The sequence below is a fragment of the Salvelinus fontinalis genome, chromosome 1 (assembly GCF_029448725.1).
Source record: "Salvelinus fontinalis isolate EN_2023a chromosome 1, ASM2944872v1, whole genome shotgun sequence".
Taxonomy (NCBI): Eukaryota; Metazoa; Chordata; class Actinopteri; order Salmoniformes; family Salmonidae; genus Salvelinus; species Salvelinus fontinalis.
Window position 1 is genome coordinate 71,884,324 of NC_074665.1, and position 22,765 is coordinate 71,907,088.

Here is a 22,765-nt window from a genome sequence, read left to right on the forward strand (position 1 = left end):
GCGGCCATCTTTGTTGTGGCAGAACACGTTGCAATAATGTTCCACAAGGTGTCGCTGTCGATCCTAACATTTGCTGCGCACTGAACCTAACATGACCAACATGCACGACTGACGTAAGTAGGCTTATGAGTTACTTTAAAATACTGATTCATTTATGCCACATCATTTAATTTAATGAAAATACCTCCTCATCAAGTTCCCATGAGTAAAACTATAAAACAGAGGTGTGTAATCAAATCAAATTATATTTGTCACATGCGCCAAATTCAACAGGCGTAAACCTTACCCATGAAATGTTTACTTACAAGCCCTTAACCAACAATGCCGTTAAGAAAAAAGAGTTGAGAAAATAGTTACTAAATAAACGAAATTAAAAATAAAATAAATAAGTAACACAATAAAATAACAATAATGAGGCTTTATACAGGGGATACCGGTACCGAGTTAATGTGCTATACAGGGGGTACCGGTACCGAGTCGACAAGTTAGTCGAGGTCATTTGTACATGTAGGTAGGGGTAACATCAGCTATCTGGATTTGGATGAAGGAGAAATGGGGGCGGCTTGGGCGAGTTGCTGTGGGGGGTGGAGGGTGGAGGGATGTTGATCGGGGTAGGGGTAGCCAGGTGGAAAGCATGGCCAGCCGTAGAAAAACGCTTATTGAAAATCTCAATTATAATGGATTTATCGGTGGTGACAGTGTTTCCTAGCCTCAGTGCAGTGGGCAGCTGGTAGGAGGTGCTCTTATTCTCCATGGACTTTACAGTGTCCCAGAACTTTTTTGAGTTTGTGCTACAGGATGCAAATTTCTGCTTGAAAAAGCTAGCCTTAGCTTTCCTAAATGCCTGTGTATATACTCTATGTTCCTAACTTCCCTGAAAAGTTCCATATCACGGGGGCTGTTCTATGCTAATGCAGAACGCCACAGGATGTTTTTGTGCTGGCCAAGGGCAGTCAGGTCTGGAGAGAACCAAGGACTATTTCTGTTCCTGGTAAAAATAAATTGAATGGGGCATGTTGATTTAAGATGGTGAGGAAGGCAATTTTAAAGAACAACCAGGCATCCTCTACTGACGGGATGAGGTCAATATCCTTCCAGGATACCCGGGCCAGGTCGATTAGAAAGGCCTGCTCGCTGAAGTGTTTTAGGGAGCGTTTGACAGTGATGAGGGGTGGTCGTTTGACCGCAGACCCATTACGGATGCAGTCAATGAGGCAGTGATCGCTGAGATCTTGGTTGAAAACAGCAGAGGTGTATTTGGAGGGCAAGTTGGTTAGGATGATATCTATGAGGGTGCCCGTGTTAACAGATTTGGGGTTGTACCTATTGGGTTCATTGATCATTTGTGTGAGATTGAGGGCATCAAGCTTAGATTGTAGGATGGCCGGGGTGTTAAGCATGTCACAGTTGTCAGACTATGCATTCAAAAGTTACCTGTCCAAAATAGTTAGTAGCCATGTTCTTCAAACTGGTACTACCACCCACTTTACAGCAAACATATCCGTACAGGTTAGCCCCCTGTAGCACCACGCCCATGATGACCATGGCCTGGGTGGAGGAGAGAGGTGCGAGATTAGCAACATCCTTATAGTGAAAGAGCACTGGCAAAGCTAAAAATTAACTAGCCCACTTCATCTTGAAAGAGACGAGGGTGCTGATGAGTAATGTGAGCAGTGACGCCTTACACAGCATGTCTGACGATGAAGGAATCTCCACAAATTGAGAGAGCACTGGCAAAGCTAAGAACTTACAATTAACTCAAGCTGTGTTGATGTAACAGTTTAACTTTAGACCGTCCCCTCGCACGAACCAGGGACCCTCTGCACACATCAACAATGGTCGCCCACGAAACATCGTTACCCATCGCTCCACAAAGGCCGCGGCCCTTGCAGAGGGCCGCAAGGGGAACCACTACTTCTAGGTTTCAGAGCAAGTAACGTAACCGACTGAAAGGCTGCTAGCGCGCACCACCGCTAACTAGCTATCCATTTCACATCGGTTACATTCACCCCCCTTTCGACCTCCTCCTTTTCCGCAGCAACCAGTGATCCGGGTCAACAGCATCAACGTAACAGTATAACTTTAGTACGTCCCTTCGCCCCGACCTCGGGCGCGAACCAGGGACCCTCTGCACACATCAACAACGGTCGCCCACGAAGCATCGTTACCCATCGCTCCACAAAGGCCGCGGCCCTTGCAGAGCAAGGGGAACCACTACTTCTAGGTTTCAGAGCAAGTGACGTAACCGACTGAAAGGCTGCTAGCGCGCACCACCGCTAACTAGCTAGCCATTTCACATTGGTTACATTGACACCCATGTGATATTCACTTCAAAATATAATGGACTAGATTTGACTAACCAGCCATTTGATCTTGAAGGAGAAAAGTGTGTTGAAGACAAAGTAGACCCAGATGAGTGGACACATGACCAGGCCCAACCAAAAGATCCTCGACTTGGATCTGACACCAGCTGCTTCGAATTCCCTCGAGGCTGAAAGGAAAGAGAGGACATTCTCACATCTGTGAATGCCAAGTAGCTTGTTGACCAAGTAAGTATTTGGCAATACAAAGTGCTGGGTAAATTCTAGGATTGAGGGTTATAATGCTTTGAGTGTATCCAAAGAAAGCACACCTCAAGATTGGGAGAGACCACATGTATATACAGTAATAGGCTTTGTTATGACATCAAAATCCAGAGTCGATACAGGTTCTATGGAACTAGGTTTTACCCCTACAGAAGAAGGTAATTCAGTGGAGGGCAGTTAGTTACTATCTGCCCCGAAAGGATTGGGATGTGTGTACCTACCTTTCTGGACTCAAACAAACCAGTGGATTTTTCTATCGTCCATCCACCTGGTTCCACCACCTCAGGCCCACCATCAACCGCCCAGTGATGTTCTGAAATATGGTAGAGGAGTCAATACATCATTAGGCTACTTAGTTAAAAAAAGAGACAGAGGGTTGACAATATTTACACATGTTATATGGGTATTTTATTGGTCTTCTATTGCGGTTTTATTGGAGTTATATTACTATTCTATTCTATTAGTATTCTATTACTATTCTATTGATGTTTTGTTCTACAGTATTACTGTTTAGGGCCTATCTTAACGGTCCAGAAGTCAGCTGACAGGAAGAGGATGACGGTGACCATGCAGACAATGAAGCTACTGCAGAGGAGCTCACAGAGTAGGTACACCAAGATAGCACTCTGAGAACTCTGAGGAACAGGTGGAAGGAGGAGGCCATTGGATGCCTGTAAAATATGATATGAATGGGACTGTGGCTTGCATTCAGGGCTGAAAGCCATTGCGTTACACTGTTTTCTGGCTGATTCACTGAGTGCAACGCTGAACGAAATTTCTTGATTTTAGTCTTCTTTGACTACCCTACTCTGCATCAAACAGGGAGACGTCATCATCATTGTTGTAATCCTACAAACATAGGGAAGAAAACATTAATGGAAACATTCAGAAAACATGTAATGTATGTACATGTACTTACCTAGAGTGCCTGCGCTGTTTTACTAATTACTACAGGTGATCATTTGTACTTGCACTTGACCCATGACATCTGACAAACATTGTTATTTTACCCGCATCCCTGCCTCATTGTGCTAATATATTACAATTACTCCAGACATGTGTAACTGCTTTAATCTGCATAGCTCATCCACTGATATTACAGTAACATCCAGCTAGCTCGCTAGACATCCAACTTTTGTAAAACAATGTTTACCGCTTTTTTCCCCCAATTGGTAGTTACAGTCCTGTCCCATCGCTGCAACTCCCGTACGGACTCGGGAGAGGCGAAGGTCGAGAGCCGTGCTTCCTCTGAAAAACAACCCAGCCAAGCTGCTTCTTGACACAACGCCCACTTAACCAAGAAGCCAGCCGCACCAATGTGTCAGAGGAAACACCATACACCTGGCAACCGTGTCAGTGTGCATTGCACCCGGCCCGCCACAGGAGTCACTAGTGCACGATGGAACAGGAACCTGCCAAACCCTTCCCTAGTCCAGATGATGCTGGACCAATTGTGCGCCGCCCCATGGATCTCCCGGTCACGGCCGGCTGCAACAGAGGCTGGACTTGAAATAAATAACACATATGGAATAATGTAGTAACCAAAAAAGTGTTAAACAAATCCAAATATATTTTAGATTTTAGAATCTTCAAAGTAGCCACCGTTTGCCTTGATGACAGCTTTGCACACTCTTGGCATTCTCTCAACCAGCTTCACCTGGAATGTTTTTCCAACAGACCTTCAGAACGCTTATAGGGGAGGACATTCAGCAAGCACAGCACTTACACAAATGACTGATGATTGGCAAAGAGAAATTAATGATAAAAAGATTTTGGGGGCTGTTGTGTTAGACTTCATTGTGGATTTTGACATTATCGATCATAGTCTGTTGCTGGAAAAATGTATGTGTTATGGCTTTACACCCCCTGCTATATTGTGGATAAAGAGTTAAGTGTGGACCCTGTGCAACTGGGTCCTGGACTTCCTGACGGGCTGCTCCCAGGTGGTGAAGGTAGGAAACAACACCTCCACTTCGCTGATCCTCAAGACAGGGGCCCCACAAGGGTGTGTTGTCAGCACCCTCCTGTGCTCCCTGTTCACCCACGACTGTGTGGCCAATTTTGCAGACGACACAACAATAGTAGGACTGATTACCAACAATGACAAGATAGCCTACAAGGAGGAAGTGAGGGCCCTGGGAGTGTGGTGCCAGAAAAATAACCTTTCACACAACATCAACAAAACTAAGGAGCTGATCGCGGACTTCAGGAAACAGCAGCGAGAGCACCCCCCTATCCACACCGACGGGGCCGCAGTGGAGAAGGTGGAAAGCTTCAAGTTCCTCGGTGTACACATCACTGACAAACTGAAATGGTCCACCCACACAGACAGTGTGGTGAAGAATGTACAACAGTGCCTCTACAACCTCTGGAGGCTGAAGAAATTTGGATTGGCACCTAAAACACTCAAACTTTTACAGATCCACAATTGAGAGCATCCTGTCGAGCTGTATCACCGCCTGGTATGGCAACTGCACCGCCCGCAACCACAGGGCTCTCCAGAGGGTGGTGCGGTCTGCCCAACGCATCACCGGGGGCAAACTACCTGCCCTCAAGAACCCCTACAGCACCTGATGTCACAGGAAGTCCAAAAGATCATCAAGGACAACAACCACCCAAGCCACTGCCTGTTCACCCTGCTATCATCCAGAAGAAGGTGAGGTCAGTACAGGTGCATCAAAGCTGGGACCAAGAGTCTGAAAAACAGCTTCTATCTCAAGGTCATCAGACTGTTAAATAGCCATCACTAGCACCTTAAAGGCTGCTACCCTATGTACATACCCCTGCAATTACTGGACACTTTAATAATGTTACATATGTTTCATTACTCTTCTCATATGTATATACTGTATTCTATTCTATTCTACTGTATCTTAGTCTATGCCGCTCTGACATTGCTCGTCCATATATTTATATATTCTTAATTCCATTCCTTTACTTAGATTTGTGTCTTTTAGGTACAGTGAACTTAGAACTTTTTGGTAAAAACTCAACTCGTCGTGTTTGGAGGACAAAGAATGCTGAGTTGCATCCAAAGAACACCATACCTACTGTGAAGCATGGGGGTGGAAACATCATGCTTTGGGGATGTTTTTCTGCAAAGGGACCAGGACGACTGATCCGTGTAAAGGACAGAATGAATGGGGCCATGTATCGTGAGATTTTGAGTGAAAACCTCCTTCCATCAGCAAGGGCATTGAAGATGAAACGTGGCTGGGTCTTTCAGCATGACAGTGATCCCAAACACACCGCCCGGGCAATGAAGGAGTGGCTTCATAAGAAGCATTTCAAGGTCCTGGAGTGGCCTAGCCAGTCTCCAGATCTCAACCCCATAGAAAATCTTTGGAGGGAGTTGAAAGTCCATGTTGCCCAGCAACAGCCCCAAAACATCACTGCTCTAGAGGAGATCTGCATGGAGGAATGGGCCAAAATACCAGCAACAGTGTGTGAAAACCTTGTGAAGACTTACAGAAAACGTTTGACCTCTGTCATTGCCAACAAAGGGTATATAACAAAGTATTGAGATAAACTTTTGTTATTGACCAAATACTTATTTTCCACCATAATTTGCAAATAAATTCATAAAAAATCCTACAATGTGATTTTCTGGATTTTTTTTCTCATTTTGTCTGTCATAGTTGAAGTGTACCTATGATGAAAAGTACAGGCCTCTCTCATCTTTTTAAGTGGGAGAACTTGCACAATTGGTGGCTGACTAAATACTTTTTTGCCCCACTGTATATGTTATGAAATTGTTAGATATTACGTGTTAGATATTACTGCACTGTTAGAGCATTTCGCTTCACCCGCAATAACATCTGCTACAGTGGCTTGCGAAATTATTCACCCCCTTGGCATTTTTCCTATTTTGTTGCATTTCAACCTGGAATTAAAATGAATTTTGGGGGGGTTGTATCACGCTTCTTGTGGGCTGAAGGAAGAGTGGACCAAGGTGCAGCGTTTAAAGTGTTCATGATTTAATCAAAAAAAAACAATCGAACAAAGACAACAAACAGGAGAACGAAAGCGAACAGTTCTGTTAGGCAAACAAAACAGCTAAACAGAAAACAACTACCCACAAAGCATCGGTGGGGAAAAGCTACCTAAGTATGGTTCTCAATCAGAGGCAACGATAGACAGCTGCCAAACACAAAGAAACACAAAACATAGAAAATGAACATAGAATGCCCACCCAAATCACACCCTGACCAAACCAAAATAGAGACATAAAAAGCTCTCTACGGTCAGGGCATGACAGTTTGTATCATTTGATTTACACAACCTACCACTTTGAAGATGCAAAATATTTTTTATTGTGAAACAAACAATAAATAAGACAGAAAAAATGAACTTGAGCATGCATAACTACTCACCCCCCCAAAGTCAATACTTTGTAGAGCCACCTTTTGCAGCAATTACAGCTGCAAGAATCTTGGGGTATGTCTCTATAAGCTTGGCACATCTAGCCACTGGGATTTTTGCCCATTCTTCAAAGCAAAATTGCTCCAGCTCCTTCAAGTTGGATGGGTTCCGCTGGTGTACAGCAAACTTTAAGTCATACTACAGATTCTCCATTGGATTGAGGTCTGGGCTTTGGCTAGCCCATTCCAAGACATTTAAATGTTTTCCCTTAAAACTTCTCTTGGGTAGGGGACAGCATTCGGAATTTTGGATGAAATGCATGCCCAAATTAAACTGCCTGCCTCTCGGGCCCAGAATATATGATATGCATATAACTGGTAGATTTGGATAGAAAACACTCTAAAGTTTCCAGAACTGTTAAAATAGTGTCTGGGAGTATAACATAACTGATTTGGCAGGCAAAAACCTGAGAAAAATCTATTCAGGAAGTATTTTTTTTTTTTTTTTGTAGTTTTCTATTCAATGCCATTACAGTATCCAGTGACTTAGGACTCCAATTGCAGTTTCTATGCATTCCACTAGATGTCAACAGTCTTTAGAAATTGTTTCAGGCTTGTATTCTGAAAAATGAGGAAGTAAGAGCAGTCTGAATGAGTGGACCCTAAAGTGTCACGAAACTTTTTCATGCGCGAGACGGAGAGAGTGCGTTTCTTGTTTACCTTTTAAATTGACAACTTAATTGTCCGGTTTAAATAGTATCGATTATTTAGGCTAAAAACAACCTGACGATTGAATACAAACATCGTTTGACATGTTTCTATGAACTTTAAGGATACAATTTGGATTGTTTTTGTCTTCCTGTTTTGACTGCGTTTGAGCCTGTCGATTAATGAAGAAAACGCGTGAACAAAACTGAGGTTTTTGGATATAAAGAGACTTTATCAAACAAAAGGAACATTTATTGAGTAAATTAATGTCTGCTGAGTGCAACCATATGAAGATCATCAAAGGTAAGGGATTAATTTTATCTCTATTTCTGACTTGTGTAACTGTTCTACTTGGCTGGTTACTGTTTGTAATGATTTGTCTAGTAGGCTATTTTCTCAAATAATCGTAAGGTATGCTTTCGCCATAAAGCATTTTTTAAATCTGACACCGTGGTTGGATTCACAAGAAGTTCATCTTTAAACCTATGTAAAATATGTTTTTTTTTCTGAATTTTTATAATTAGTATTTCTGTATTTGAATTTGACACCCAGCAGTTTCACTGGCTGTTGAAGAGGTGGGACGCTAACGTCTCAAGTACCCAAGAGAGGTTAAACCACTCGAGTGTTGCTTTAGCAGTATGCTTAGGGTCATTGTCCTGCTGGAAGGTGAACCTCTGTCCCAGTCGCAAGTCTCTGGAAGACTGAAACAGGTTTCCCTCAAGAATTTCCCTGTATTTTGTGCCATCCATCATTCCTTCAATTCTGACCAGTTTCCCAGTCCCTGCCGATGAAAAACATGGTGTTCTTGGGGTGATGAGAGGTGTTGTTTTGCGCCAGACATAGAGTTTTCCTTGATGGTCAAAAAGCTCAATTTTAGTCTCATCTGACCCGAGTACCTTATTTCATTATGTTTTGGGAGTCTCCCACATGCCTTTTGGTGAACACCAAATGTGTTTTTTTCTTTAAGCGATGGCTTTTTTTCTGGCCACTCTTCCGTAAAGCCCAGCTCTGTGGAGTGTACGGCTTAAAGTGGTCCTATGGACAGATACTCCAATCTCCGCTGTGGAGCTTTGCAGCACCTTCAGGGTTATCTTTGGTCTCTTTGTTGCCTTTCTGATTAATGCCCTTCTTGCCTGGTCTGTGAATTTTGGTGGGTGGTCCTCTCTTGGCAGGTTTTTTTGTGGTGCCATATTCTTTCCATTTGTTTATAATGGATTTTATGGTGCTCCGTGGGCTGTTCAAAGTTTCTGATATTTATAACACCTGTTCTGAAAGGCCCCAGCTGAAAGGCAACACCACTAAGCAAGGGACACCACCAAGCAAGCGGCACCCCGAAAACCAAGTAGCTCTTCAAACAGGTCAGGGACAAAGTTGGGGAGAAGTACAGATCAGGGTTGGGTTGCACACAGGTGGACTTTATTTAAGTAATTATGTGATTTCTGAAGGTAATTGGTTGCACCATATCTTTTTTAGGGGCTTCATAGCAAAGGGGTGAATACATATGCACGCACCACTTTTCCGTTTTTTTTTTATATACATTTTTAAAAACAAGTTATTTTTTTATTTCACTTCACCAATTTTGACTATTTTGTGTATGTCCATTATATAAAATAAAAATGTATTTCAATTACAGGGTGTATTGCAACAAAATAGGAAAAACACCAAGGGGAATTAATTATTTTGCAAGTCACTGTAAACATGTGTATGTGACCAATAACATTTGATTTGATTTGAAGACACACCTTTTATTTGTATACAGTGGTATCTGTCAAACACAGTACATTGCAAAGTCACAGTACATAGTGAACAGCAAAAGCAGTCCCAAAGTTTACCGAAAAAGTCCACAATTTAAACAGAGTCATGGTATCACAACTCCTTAGCATTATATTTAAACAAAAACACTGAAATAAAAAGTCACCCATCACATTAGAAGTAACCTAAACATTGCCATTATACCAAGATTACCCATGCATAATAACACAGCAAGAATAAGAAAAAACAATATATATATATAAAGTGGGGTCCGAAATTGACACCCTTGATAAAGATGAGCAAGAATGACTATAAAATAAATCATTCAAATACTGAACTATTTGTATGCTCCCCCCAAAAAATAATACCCTCAAGACATGACCTCTGTTATTGGTAGTGGTGAGAGGTTAGCATGTCTTGGTGGTGTGATCTTTGAACCTCTGTAACTTTCTCACTCATCATTATTCACGATTCACTCAGGAATATCCATGATTATATATATGGATTATTATATCCATTGTTATGGTAGCATCCACATATTTGATTCTTATTTATAATAAAAGTCACCAAAAAAAATCACAATACATTATTTATCATTAATTTCTGTTGGGCACAAAATAATCTGAAACACAATCAAAATTAACTGCAAATACATCCAACAAGTTTGTAGAGTCACAAGCTTGATGTAGTCATTGCGTGCTAGGAATATGGGATGAAATACTCAACTTTTGACAACTTTATTTATGAGAATCTTTAAGGGTGTCAATTTTTTACCCCTATCTTTTTGAGAGGAAAATATATTACTTGATAAACAAAATCTCATTCTCTAACCAATTGAATTAGTAGAAAATTATACAATTCCCCCAAAAATGTAACGTACAATATAGCTCAGTATTTGAATTCATTATTTTATAGAGTAATTATTGCTCATCTTTATCAAGGGTGTCAATAATTTCAGACCCCACTGTGGGGGGTTCCGCTTTTGTGTATAGTTCCGCTTTGGAAATGGGAGAATCTTCCAGAAGGACAACCATCTCTGCAGCACTCCACCAATCAGGCCTTTACGGTAGAGTGGCCAGACGGAAGCCACTCCTCAGTAAAAGGCACATGACAGCCAGCTTGGAGTTTGCTAAAAGGCACCTAAAGGAATCTGACCATGAGAAACAAGATTCTCTGGTCTGATGAAACCAAGATTGAACTCGTTGACCTGACTGCCAAGCGTCATGTCTGGAAAAAACATGGCACCATTCCTACAGTGAAACATGGTGGTGGCAGCAACATCCTGTGGGGATGTTTTTCAGCGTCATGGACTGGGAGACTAGTCAGGATCGAGGGAAAGAATAACGGAACAAAGTACAGAGAGATCCTTGATGAAAACCTGCTCCAGAGCGCTCAGGACCTCAGACTGAGGAGACGGTCCACCTTCCAACAGTACAATGACCCTAAGCATACAGCCAAGACAATGCAGAAGTGGCTTCGGGGCAATTCTCTAAATATCCATGAGTGGCCCAGCTAGAGCCCGGACTTGAACCCAATCAAACATCTCTGGAGAAACCTGAAAATAGCTGTGCTGCGACGCTCCCCATCCAACCTGACAGAGCTTGAGAGGATCTGCAAAGAAGAATGGGAGAAACTCCCCAAATACAGGTGTGCCAAGCTTGTACCCTCATACCCAAGAAGACTCGAGGCTGTAATCGCTGACAAAGGTGCTTCAACAAAGTACAGAGTAAAGAATCTCAATATTTTTTGTAAATGTGATATTTCCGTTTTTTATTTTTAATGCATTTGCAAAAATGTGTAAAAATGTGTTTTTGCTTTGTCATTGTGGGGTATTGTGTGTACTTTCCAAATGCACTGTGTATATACAATTGAAGTCGGAAGTTTACATACACTTAGGTTGGAGTCATTAAAAGTCGGTTGGAGTCATTAAAAGTACTTTGTGCATGACACAAGTCATTTTTCCAACAATTGTTTACAGACAGATTATTTCACTTATAATTCACTGTATCACAATTCCAGTGGGTCAGAAGTTTACATACACTAAATTGACTTTGCTTTTAAACAGCTTGGAAAATTCCCGAAAATGATGTCACGGCTTTAGAAGCTTCTGATAGGCTAATTGACATAATGTGAGTCAATTGGAGGTGTACCTGTGGATGTATTTCAAGGCCTACCTTCAAAATCAGTGCCTCTTTGCTTGACATCATAGGAAAATCAAAAGAAATCAGCCAAGACCTCAGAATAAAAATTGTAGACATCCACAAGTCTGGTTCATCCTTGGGAGGAATTTCCAAACGGCTGAAGTTACCACGTTCATCTGTACAAACAAAAGTATGCAAGTATAAACACCATGGGACCACGCAGCCGTCATACCGCCTAGGAAGGGGATGCATTTTGTCTCCTAGAGATGAGCGTACTTTGGCGCGAAAAGTGCAAATCAATCCCAGAACAACAGCAAAGGACCTTGTGAAGATGCTGGAGGAAACAGGTAGAAAAGTATCTATATCCACAGTAAAACGAGTCCTATATCGACATAACCTGAAAGGCTGCTCAGCAAGGAAGAAGCCACTAAAAAGAAACAACCGCCATAAAAAGCCTGACTACGGTTTGCAACTGCACATGGGGACAAAGATCATACTTTTTGGAGAAATGTCCTCTGGTCTGATGAAACAAAAATAGAACTGTTTGGCCATAATGACTATCGTTATGTTTGGAGGAAAAAGGGCGAGGCTTGCAAGCCGAAGAACACCATCCCAACCGTGAAGCACGGGGGCATCATGTTGTGGGGGTGCTTTGCTGCAGGAGGGATTGGTGCACTTCACAAAATAGATGGCGTCATGAGGGAGGAAAATTATGGGGATATATTTAAGCAAAATCTCAAGACATCAGTCAGGAAGTTAAAGCTTGGTCGCAAATGGGTCTTCCAAATGGACAATGACCCCAAGCATGCTTCCAAAGTTGTGGCAAAATGGCTTAAGGACAACAAAGTCAAGGTATTGGAGCGGCCATCACAAAGCCCTGACCTCAATCTTATAGAAAATTTGTGGGCAGAACTGAAAAAGCGTGTGCGAGCAAGGAGGTCTACAAACCCTGACTCAGTTACACAAGCTCTGTCAGGAGGAATGGGCCAAAATTCACCCAACTTATTGTGGGAAGCTTGTGGAAGGCTACCTGAAACGTTTGACCCAAGTTAAACAATTTAAAGGCAATGCTACCAAATACTAATTGAATGTATGTAAACCTCTGACCCACTGGGGATGTGATGATTTTGTATTTTCTACATTGTATTATAATATTGAGGACATCAAAACTAAATAACACATCTGGAATCATGTAGTAACCAAAGACGTTTTAAACAAATAAAAATATATTTAATATTTTAGATTCTTCAACCCCTTGCCTTTCTTCAACCCCTTGCCTTTGACAACTTTGCATGCTCTTGGCATTCTCTCAACCAGCTTAACCTGGAATGCTTTTACAACAGTCTTCAAGGAGTTCCCACATATGCTGAGCACTTTGTTGTTAGTGTGCCTTGAATTCTAAATGAATCACTGACAGTGTCACGAGCAAAGCACCCACACACCATCACACCTCCTCCGCCTCGCTTCACGGTGGGAACCACACATGCTGAGATCATCCGTTCACCTACTCTGCATCTCACAAAGACACAGCGGTTGGAACTAAAAATAAAAAAATTGTACTCACTTTGGCCCAAAAGACAGATTTCCACCGGTTTAAAGTCCATTGGTCATGTTTTTTGTCCCAAGCAAGTCTCTTCTTATTGCTGTCCTTTAGTAGTTGTGTCTTTGCAGCAATTCAACCATGAATGCCTGATTCACACAGTCTCCACTGAACAGTTGATGTTGATGATGTTATTTTAACTCTGTGAAGCATTTATTTCGGCTGCAATTTCTGAGGCTGGTAACTTTAATGAACGTAACCTCTACAGCAGAGGTAACTCTGGGTCTTCCTTTCCTGTGGCAGTCCTCATGAGAGCCAGTTTCATCATAGTGCTTGATGGTTTTTGCGATTGCACGTGAAGAAACACTCAAAGTTCTTGGAATGTTCCATATTGACTGACCTTCATGTCTTAAAGTATTGATGGACTGTCGTTTCTCTTTGCTTATTTGAGCTGTTCTTGCCATAATATGGACTTGGTCTTTTAGCAAATAGGGCTATCTTCTGTATACCACCTCTACCTTGTCACAACACAACTGACTTGGCTCAAACGCATTAAGAAGGAAAGCAATTCCACAAATTAATTTAAAAAAAGGCACACATGTTAATTTAAATGCATTCCAGGTGATTACCTCATGAAGCTGGTTGAGAGAATGCCAAGAGTGTGCAAAGCTGTCATCAAGGCAAAGGGTGGCTGCTTTGAAGAATCTAAAATCTAAAATATATTTCAATTTGTTTAACACTTTTCTGCAATGTAGAAAAAATAAAGAAAAAACAAACTTTTGACTGGTACTCTATATATAACAAAATATTCCACTTGTATTTAGAAAATAATTTATAAATCTAGTGAGGTTTCTTGTCACCTTATTGGGATATACAGTGCATTCGGAAGGTATTCAGACCCCTTAACTTTCCCACATTTTGTAACATTACAGCCTTATTCTGAAATTGATTAAATAGAAAATTCCCCTCAACAATCTACACACAATACCCCATAATGACAAAGCGAAAAACAGGTTTTGGAAATATTTGCAAATGTATTAAAAATAAAACCAGAAATATTCACATAAGTATAAGTACAAGTATGGGGCCGGCTGATGCGTTTCCTTTTCCATTTCTTCTTGCATTCTGAAACTTTTTATGATTGACAGGGGAAATTTACCACTGACAAATTGATCATTGATCAACAACAGAAGATACTGTGAAACGGCTGGGGGGTGCAACATCGGTGTTTGGGGGTGAGTTAGGAGGAGAGAGGCTTTTCAGTGTCAGCGACTCCCCAGGTCCAACAAGCTCTATCACGTTCTCCTTCTTCGACAGCCAGAAGGCTGGGTAGAGGGGCTCCAGAAAGTCAGCCTTGTATTTGTGAATGAGGGTCATGCCGACAGCATCATCCACCCCATAGAAGGCCAGTAGGCCACAGCTGAATTCCACATAGACCCCAATACGTGTGAACTTCTCCACTTTCAGAGGCGTCTCCACATCACTGTGCCAGGCAGAGAAGCTGCGGCCATTCCATTGTAGACACCATGAGAAGTCATTGCCGGTAATGCAGCTGTTGTTCTTTGGGCCCTTGCGATCGATGCTCTTGTAGGTGAGTCCGACATGCGTGCCCTCACCGCTCACGTCCACCTCGAAGTAGTGTCGACCGACATAGAAGCTCTCTGTGGCCAGTACCTGGCGCCAGTTCTCAAAGCGCTCAGGGACATCGGGGTACGGGTGCTGCCAGGGTGTGGTGTTGGTCACCTTCCTGTTCTCCTCAGTCAGACGCAGGAACTTATGGGCCGTGTCTGCGTCAAAACTCACAAGCGCGGCATCTGCACAGCATGAGAGAGAATAACAACAACATAACAGTAATGAGAGAGAATAACAACAACATAACAGTAATGAGAGAGAATAGCAAAACAGGATCAACAACTTGGGCAAGGCTAACTTTACACATCCAAAACAACAATACTGCAATAATACATGAGCGTTCAAGTGATTTGAAGCATTGTTTTGCTGTAAGGACCTGAAGGTAATAGAAGAGACTTACACTTTAGGAAGTCATCCCGCGTCTTTGGGTCTGGCACAGTCATGTTCTGTTTGGCTGCGATTATTTCATGGACTGTGGTTTTTATCCCCATCTTGTCTGAAGAGTAGAGAGAGAAAAATAAAGTGTAAATAATCACATGGCCAAGTTCACTTTTTAACTCCCAGGCATGAATTTTCCATTTGAATGTAGCAATTTTTTCTGCAAGGACAAATATGACATTGTGCATGAAAGAACACATTGCTACATAGTCACTGTAATACAAATCTCCTTCAGGCAAAATGTTTTGTCCTTATGATGTCTCAAATGTGGTGACTCTCAACTGTTTTTATCTTTCTGAGACTTCAGTCTACCTGTTGTTACCAGAGCACTACACCTATTGTATGACACACTGTCTGAAGGATTCCTCAGGTCTGCAGAGAAGTATGAACACATATGATCTCCCTGGCTATCTGGAGCACAAAGCTGAAGTGTTATTCTTCCTCTTGCAACACTGTCACTTCCTGTTTACTTACTCCTTTCTGTATGACCAATGTGATGCCGTGGTGTGTTGACCACAGGAGATTTGTGGCACCTTAATTAGGGAGAACGTGCTCGTAGTAATGACTGGCACAGAATCAGTGGAATAGTAGCAAATACATCAAACACATGGTTCCAGGTTTTTGATGCCATTCCATTCGCTCAGTTCTGGACATTATTATGAGCCGTTCTCCCCTCAGCAGCCTCCTGTGATGCTGACCCTTCCCAGCAAACAAGCATAGATCGGGACTTGCTGAGGCTTGCCGCCAGCCGCTATGGCAGTTTTTTCCTTTGCTTGCCAAACGCTGACTGCACTCACCATTTTTGCAGGTCTCTTTGAGTGTCTCTATGTAATTGGACAGCAGCTTCTCACACAGCTCCTGTGTGGAGGTAACAATCACTCTACTGAAGGAGTTGAGCCGGTCCATGAGGCCGATGTAGACCCCAGGTAGGGTAATGTCAGGGCTGTCCTTCTTCCACTTAGAGTACTCCTGTAAAACACACAACACAGCTTCGTTCACTATTTTGTACCTCGTTGGCAATTAATGATGAACTGTCATCAATGTCGCCCTGTCCATGAGATGTACTTGTACATCAAGCTGCCTTGCACTACAGAAACAGGAGATGCCCCTATGGGCCATTCTGGGTTGTCCAAAGCTTACTTATTTACTTAACGTTAATGGCAGCCTTGAAAAAAGAATGATGCAGCATGGCTTGGGTACAACTTTAGGTTAGTTCTACCTTAGTCATGCTTCATGATAAAGCTAATACGTAAGATAGCAGCGCTTACGCAGCACATACGACAGTTCTAGTTTGTGAATGACTACTGAGTCATTTGGCATTGTCAACACAACAATCTCAGAATCCACCAGACCAGAGAAAACCCCCTTACCTGTAGGAAGTACACCTGAGTCATGTTTCATGATTAAAGTGAATACGTATGATAGCAGCGCTGTGGCTTGAGTTAAGGTTAATGAATAACACTTCTGAGTCACAGTACTCCATCACTCCATCACCACAACCTTCTCAGTGTTCATGATTAACCCCCAAAGAGCTCTTGGCCCCTGCAAGTAATTGTATGTGCAGCCACTACTTCAAAGCTAACCACCATGAGAACCATGAATGAGTGAATAACACTACCGACCCCCTTGGCACCACCTCCATGTCAGTCTCCATCATAAACCATCATAAATCACCAGGCCATGTGAGAACCACCTTACTTGTAGGAAGTCCACGTCGTTCTTGTTCTTCGAGAGCTTTTTCAAATACTCTTGTGTCTTCTTCAGCTCAGTGCACTTCTGCTCCAGGTGTACCTTGATCCCCTCGGTCTGTCTGAGAGCCTGCTTCTCCTCTCCCTCCAGGATCTCTGTCACCTTTAAGTTTAGGTTCAGGTTTAGGTTTATTTGAAAATCTTGGTTCATATGAAAAAACATACATAAAATATGATGTCATACTATATATTTTTAAAAAGCAGGTAAAAAGAATAGATCAGCCTACATATATGCACATTGCATACAACATATAGGCATATCACTTAATCAATATATAGGGTTACCTCTCTCTTGGCCCGCTCCACCGCAGCCTGCAGGTCCATAAACTGGCTGTCAATCACCTCACGGACCTCCGTCACTGAATTCTAGATGGGGAGATGCCAAAGGTGTTTTTGGGTCAGTTTCACAATTGCGTATGTATTATCAGGTATATGGACATAGGTGATAAGGTGATGGCTGATTAGAGTTAGATAGATAGAGATAATAGATTCAATCATAGCCACGGGAAGTAGGGGTACTGAGGCGGCTGAACATTTTTTTTTCCTGAAAAATCGGGAAAAAAAAAATTATATATATATATATATATATATAAACTTTTGATTGGTACTGTATATATATATATATATATACAGTACCAATCAAAAGTTTGGACACACCTACTAGTTCAAGGGTTTTTCTTTATTTTTATTCATTTCTATGTTGGAGAATATTAGTGAAGACATCAAAACTATGAAATAACACATATGGAATCAAGTAGTAACCAAAAAAGTGTTAAACAAATCAAAATATATTTTAGACTTTAGATTCTTCAAAGTAGCCACCCTTTGCCTTGATGACAGCTTTACATAATCTTCACATTCTCTCAACCAGCTTCACCTGGAATGCTTTCCCAACAGTCTTGAAGGAGTTCCCGCATATGCTGAGCACTTGTTGGCTGGTTTTCCTTCACTCTGCGGTCCAACTCATCCCAAACCATCTGAGTTGGGTTGAGGTCGGGTGATTGTGGAGGCCAAGTAATCTAATGCTGCACTCCATCACTCTCCTTCTTGGTCAAATTGCCCTTACACAGTCTGGAGGTGTGTTGGGTCATTGTCATGTTAAAAAATAAATGATAGTCCCACTAAGCGCAAACCAGATGGGATGACGTATCAACAGTGTCACCGGCAAAGCACCCCCACACCATCACACCTCCTCCTTCATGCTTCACGGTGGGAACCGGTCTAATGTCCATTGCTCGTGTTTCTTGGTCAAAGCAAGTCTCTTCTTATTATTGCTTTCCTTTAGTAGTGGTTTCTTTGCAGCAATTCGACCATGAAGACCTGATTGACGCAGTCTTCTCTGAACAGATGATGTTGAGATGTGTCTGTTACTTGAACTCTGTGAAGCATTTATTTGGGCTGCAATATGAGGTGCAGTTAACTCTAATGAACATATCCTCTGCAGCAGAGGTAATTCTGGGTCTTCCTTTCCTGTGGCAGTCCTCATGAGAGCCAGATCCAGTTGCATTTGCAAAGTATTTCAAGAAACTGGAAAACATATATCAAGCAAGTATTTTTATATTCCACAAGTATATCAGATTAACTGTTTCTTAAAGATAATTATCAGACTCAAGTTCCAAATGCTGGTAAACACTCAAATACAATTAGTTCAAATGTTTCATAAAAGTGGTGCACTGGGCCTTTAATAGTCCTGTATTAGCGACCAGTATAGACATCTTGAGCGCGGGCAAAACAAAAATTCTAGCAGCACCCCCACCCCCAAACTACTTCCCACGGCTATGGATTCAATTGGCTTTGTCCTTTCTTGTCATTCTTTTTCTATGCTTCAGGTACGTATGTACTGTCTGCTTACACAATCAATCCCTGAGGACAAGGAATGCTTCACTGCATGACTTGAGTTTCAAGTTCTATTAGTCATATGTACTAGATACGTATGGTATACATCGTCCAATGAAAGGCTTACTTGCAGGTTCCTTCTGACCAACGCAACAACAATGCAAAATAATAAAAGATAAGAATACGAACATAAAGTCAATGGCTCAGTAGAATAGAATAAATATTTTATTATAACTATAATACAGAAAGGCACAATTTATAGTGTGTGTGTGTGTGTGTGTGTGTGTGTGTGTGTGTGTGTGTGTGTGTGTGTGTGTGTGTGTGTGTGTGTGTGTGTGTGTGTGTGTGTGTGTGTGTGTGTGTGTGTGTGGTTGTGTACATAAGTGGGTTGCATGTCTGCTAAGGTGTGGAGAATCAGAGAAGGTGGTCAGTCCAGTTCAAGTGTTCAGGAGTCTGATGGCTTGTGGATAGAAACTGTCTCTGAGCATGTTGGTATCAGACCTGATGCTCTGATATTGTCTGCCCGACAGTAAGGGAGAGAACAGTCCTCAGGGACTGTTTTGAGTAGATGTCCTGGATGGGTGGGAGCACAGTCCCAGTGATGTACTGGGCTATCTTCACCCCCCACTGGAGGGCCTTGCGGTCATGGACAGAGCAATTCCCATACCAGGCCGTGATGCAACCGATCAGGACGCTCTCGATGGTGCAGCGGTACTATTTGGAGAGGACACAGGGCGGCTTACCAAATTTCTTATGCCACCTTAGGAAGTAGAGACGCTGTTTCACCCTCTTGACAAGAGTGGTGGTGTTGGTCCATGACAAGTCCTCAGTGATGTGGACACAGAGGAACTGTGACTCTCTCTACTGCAGTCCCATTGATGTGGATCCCTCCCCTGCTTCCTGAAGTCAACAATCAACTCCTTTGTTTTGCTGATGTTGAGGGAGGGGTTGATGTCATGACACCACAATGCCAGTTCACTTACCTCCTCCCTATACAATAGTCTGACTTGTCATCGTTGGTTATCGGGCCTACAACCATGGTGTCGTCAGCAAACTTGATGATGGAGTTGGTGTCGTGCAAAGCCATGCAGTCGTGGGTGAACAGAGAGTACAGCAGAGGACTGAGGGGGCCCCTGTGTTAAGAGTCAGTGTGGAGGAGGTGTTCTTTCTAATCCTTACTGCCTGTGGTCTGCCCGTCAGGAAGTCCAGGAACCGGTTGCAGAGGGTGGTGTCCAGACTCAGAGCTCTGCACTTGGTGTCGAGGTTGGAGGGAACAGTGTTGAATTCTGAAGTGTAGTCAATGAACAGCATTCTCACATATGTATTCCTCTTGTCCAGATGTGTTATGGTCGTGTGAATAGCAATGGAATGGCATCGTCCGTGAATCTGTTGGAGTGGTACGCAAATTGGAGTGGGTCCAGTGTACCTAGCTTGCTGGCCTTGATGTGGGCCACACAAACCAGTAGATTCCATTTACTACACATGGGTAAACTTGTTGGGGTGGGTGGATCCTATAACTGGGGACTTATAGATCAGATGTTTCAGTAGTGTTTACTGCCTGTGAAGACAGCCTGTGAGAAATTGTGACATGCCTCTGTTTTTGTGTCACTGACTGTGTGGGTTACCTGGAATCTGCAAACACGTTGATGAAGCAATGCTACATAGCACTTTGTTGACAAGACAACAGTCAACAGACACATCTATCAGCAGGATTGTCAGGGGTCGTCATAGTCTTAGCCCATGACATCATCCTTTAAACAGGTAACAAGGACACTGCAGCATACTGTACCTCAAAGGAAACCGTGTTGAGTTGGAGTTGGTTGATGGCATTCTCTGCTGCCGCAACTGTCTTCACCATCTCTGTTTGTTTATCTCGTAGTTCCCTCTGGCAGGAAAAGGGAGAGGAAGACAAAGAGAGGAAAATTCAGTGACTGCACACATAGCCACAGCAGTGTTATCACACTGCAAATATGTCCAATTGTTATGTGACTCTTATCAGAACTTCACAATCCTTTCAAGTTGCACCTGCCACTCGCCATTATACGATCTGTTTATTATGTTATGTAAATAAGTGACAAGAGAAACAGCTTTTAATTTCATCTGTTTTCTTTATTTACATTCAACATCAGAAAACATTCCAAAATGTTTCATTCAAGAGTGTTTACTCATTAGAAGAAAAATAAATGTAAAAAATGATGAAATATACTTTGTGATGATACTGAAGATTATACCATGGGCCTCAGACTCGGAGGCCTAACACAGCTTAATATTACTTACTGTGTTTGACCTCTGAGACGCAGAGGCCTATAGTCTGCCCTGTAGATAATCTTGGAATTCTGCAATGAATAAACTGCAGACAGGGTATAGGCCAGGATCATCCAACAAGCAAACAGGCTGTTCTGGTCTTGCATCTTCTGGTGACCTACTGCATCTTCTAGTGACCTACTGAAAACAGTACAATAATGATATACCAAATTAAGATGTGTGATGTATGCCTTCTGTTTTGATGACAAAACAAAAGTAACCTACACACATGTGGAAGTTTGTTGCTTTCAGGGTCCAGCCACAACTGACAGGTTGAATACCATGTGACTTTGTTGTTGTTTTTTTAAGGGATAAGGGGCTGGGCTCTAGATGATTCTAACAGGCAATCAGGGCTGTATGTAAATATATAAACATTTGTATCTCCACGCCCACACAATCGGACTGAGCATTGCAGTGGCTCAAGACGGCTCAGGGAAATAAATTATTTAAAAAATATATAGTGATTTATTAGACATAAAGTGATGATTTTAAAATGAAATTAAAAAGACTGCATTGGAAGCAGTTTTTACAAAATTATAAAAAGTTTAATGAAAAAAGTTTAATAGCCTTGTTGCTCTATTTGTGCTAGCAGTTATTGTATTGTGTGCAGTCTATTCATTACCTATGTTTCTGTCCATTACAGAACCATCACCATTCTACATCCCCATGCATCCTTTCATGTGTGAATAAAGATTCCCTGACCAACAAAACACGTCAAGCCGGGTCTCTCTCTTTCATGGTCGTTCGAGCTGGATTTGTGACTTTTCTGACACCACTAAACTATGGCGGCCCACAGAAACCACACAGGATACTTGCCACACAGCCCATCTGCGGTCCAATGGAGTAAGGCTCTGGGGTATGCAGTGGACTACCACCATTTGGATTATGCCCCCAACCTGGCGCCTGTGGGAGCCCCACACCTGACGACAGGACTATATGGCCCCTCTCCTTTATATGGCCCCACTCCAGATTGCAGGACTCAGACGTCGATCGGCTGTTGCAGGAGTTTAGGGACACAAGTGGGAGGCCTCAATGTTGAGGGAGCTGGTGAAGCCCGCAGAGAGACTTGCAGCCACCAAGGTTCTGCATTGCAGAGCAGCATGCTCTTCCACCCCTCCCAGCTCTAGAGGTGACCCTGCAGTTCTCCTGCCAGCTTGTAGTCCAGTGGTTACCCGTACAGGAGCAAGCTCAGCCAGCACCAGTACCAGATCCTCTGCCATAGCCCCTGTTGGCAGCACCAAGGCCAGTCCAGCGACCCCCAGGACTACAGACAGTCCAGTCACCTAGGCTGGATCATCGGCCCCCGGGACTACAGCCAGTCCTTTCGTTCTTGGTGCTCCAGCCAAAACTGCAGCCGACGAGAGATATTGCACTCCAGCCGCTGCCGCAACCAGAAACACAGCATGTCCCTGATCTAGGGGCCATCCAGCAGCACCTGACCTGCCTGCTGCAACCTACGATGACCGGCCACACCACTGTCACCAGCTACTGACAGCAAAGCCCCACCAGACCCAGCTACAGCTCTGGGTCCCATCGGGATGTCCAGGATACCCCTGCCGAGCATGCACCACCTGATCCAGCTCCAGTCCTGGTCAGACCGCCGCTTGACTTTCCGGACGTACCACCACTGAGTTCTGACCCAGCAGTTCTGACCCTACCACCAGGGCCTGCTCCAGACCATCCTTCAGTTACTGCACCTCCACCGTGCCTGGGTGTGTAA

The 22,765-nt window shown here is 42.9% G+C and overlaps 1 protein-coding gene and 1 pseudogene across 1 annotated transcript in view; both read right to left on the reverse strand.

Annotated features, from left to right (window-relative positions):
• Window positions 1-1,410: 1,410 nt before the first annotated feature.
• Window positions 1,411-3,601, reverse strand: LOC129859590 (Golgi apparatus membrane protein TVP23 homolog B-like; annotated as a pseudogene).
• A 5,833-nt stretch (window positions 3,602-9,434) lies between these two features.
• Window positions 9,435-22,765, reverse strand: part of LOC129861132 (tripartite motif-containing protein 16-like) — a 30,497-nt gene continuing 17,166 nt past the window's right edge. Inside the window, 6 exon segments of the mRNA XM_055932287.1 lie at window positions 9,435-14,901; window positions 15,120-15,215; window positions 15,955-16,126; window positions 16,856-17,008; window positions 17,191-17,271; window positions 20,531-20,626. Coding sequence (XP_055788262.1) covers window positions 14,261-14,901; window positions 15,120-15,215; window positions 15,955-16,126; window positions 16,856-17,008; window positions 17,191-17,271; window positions 20,531-20,626 — 1,239 coding nt within the window. The 3' untranslated portion in view covers window positions 9,435-14,260.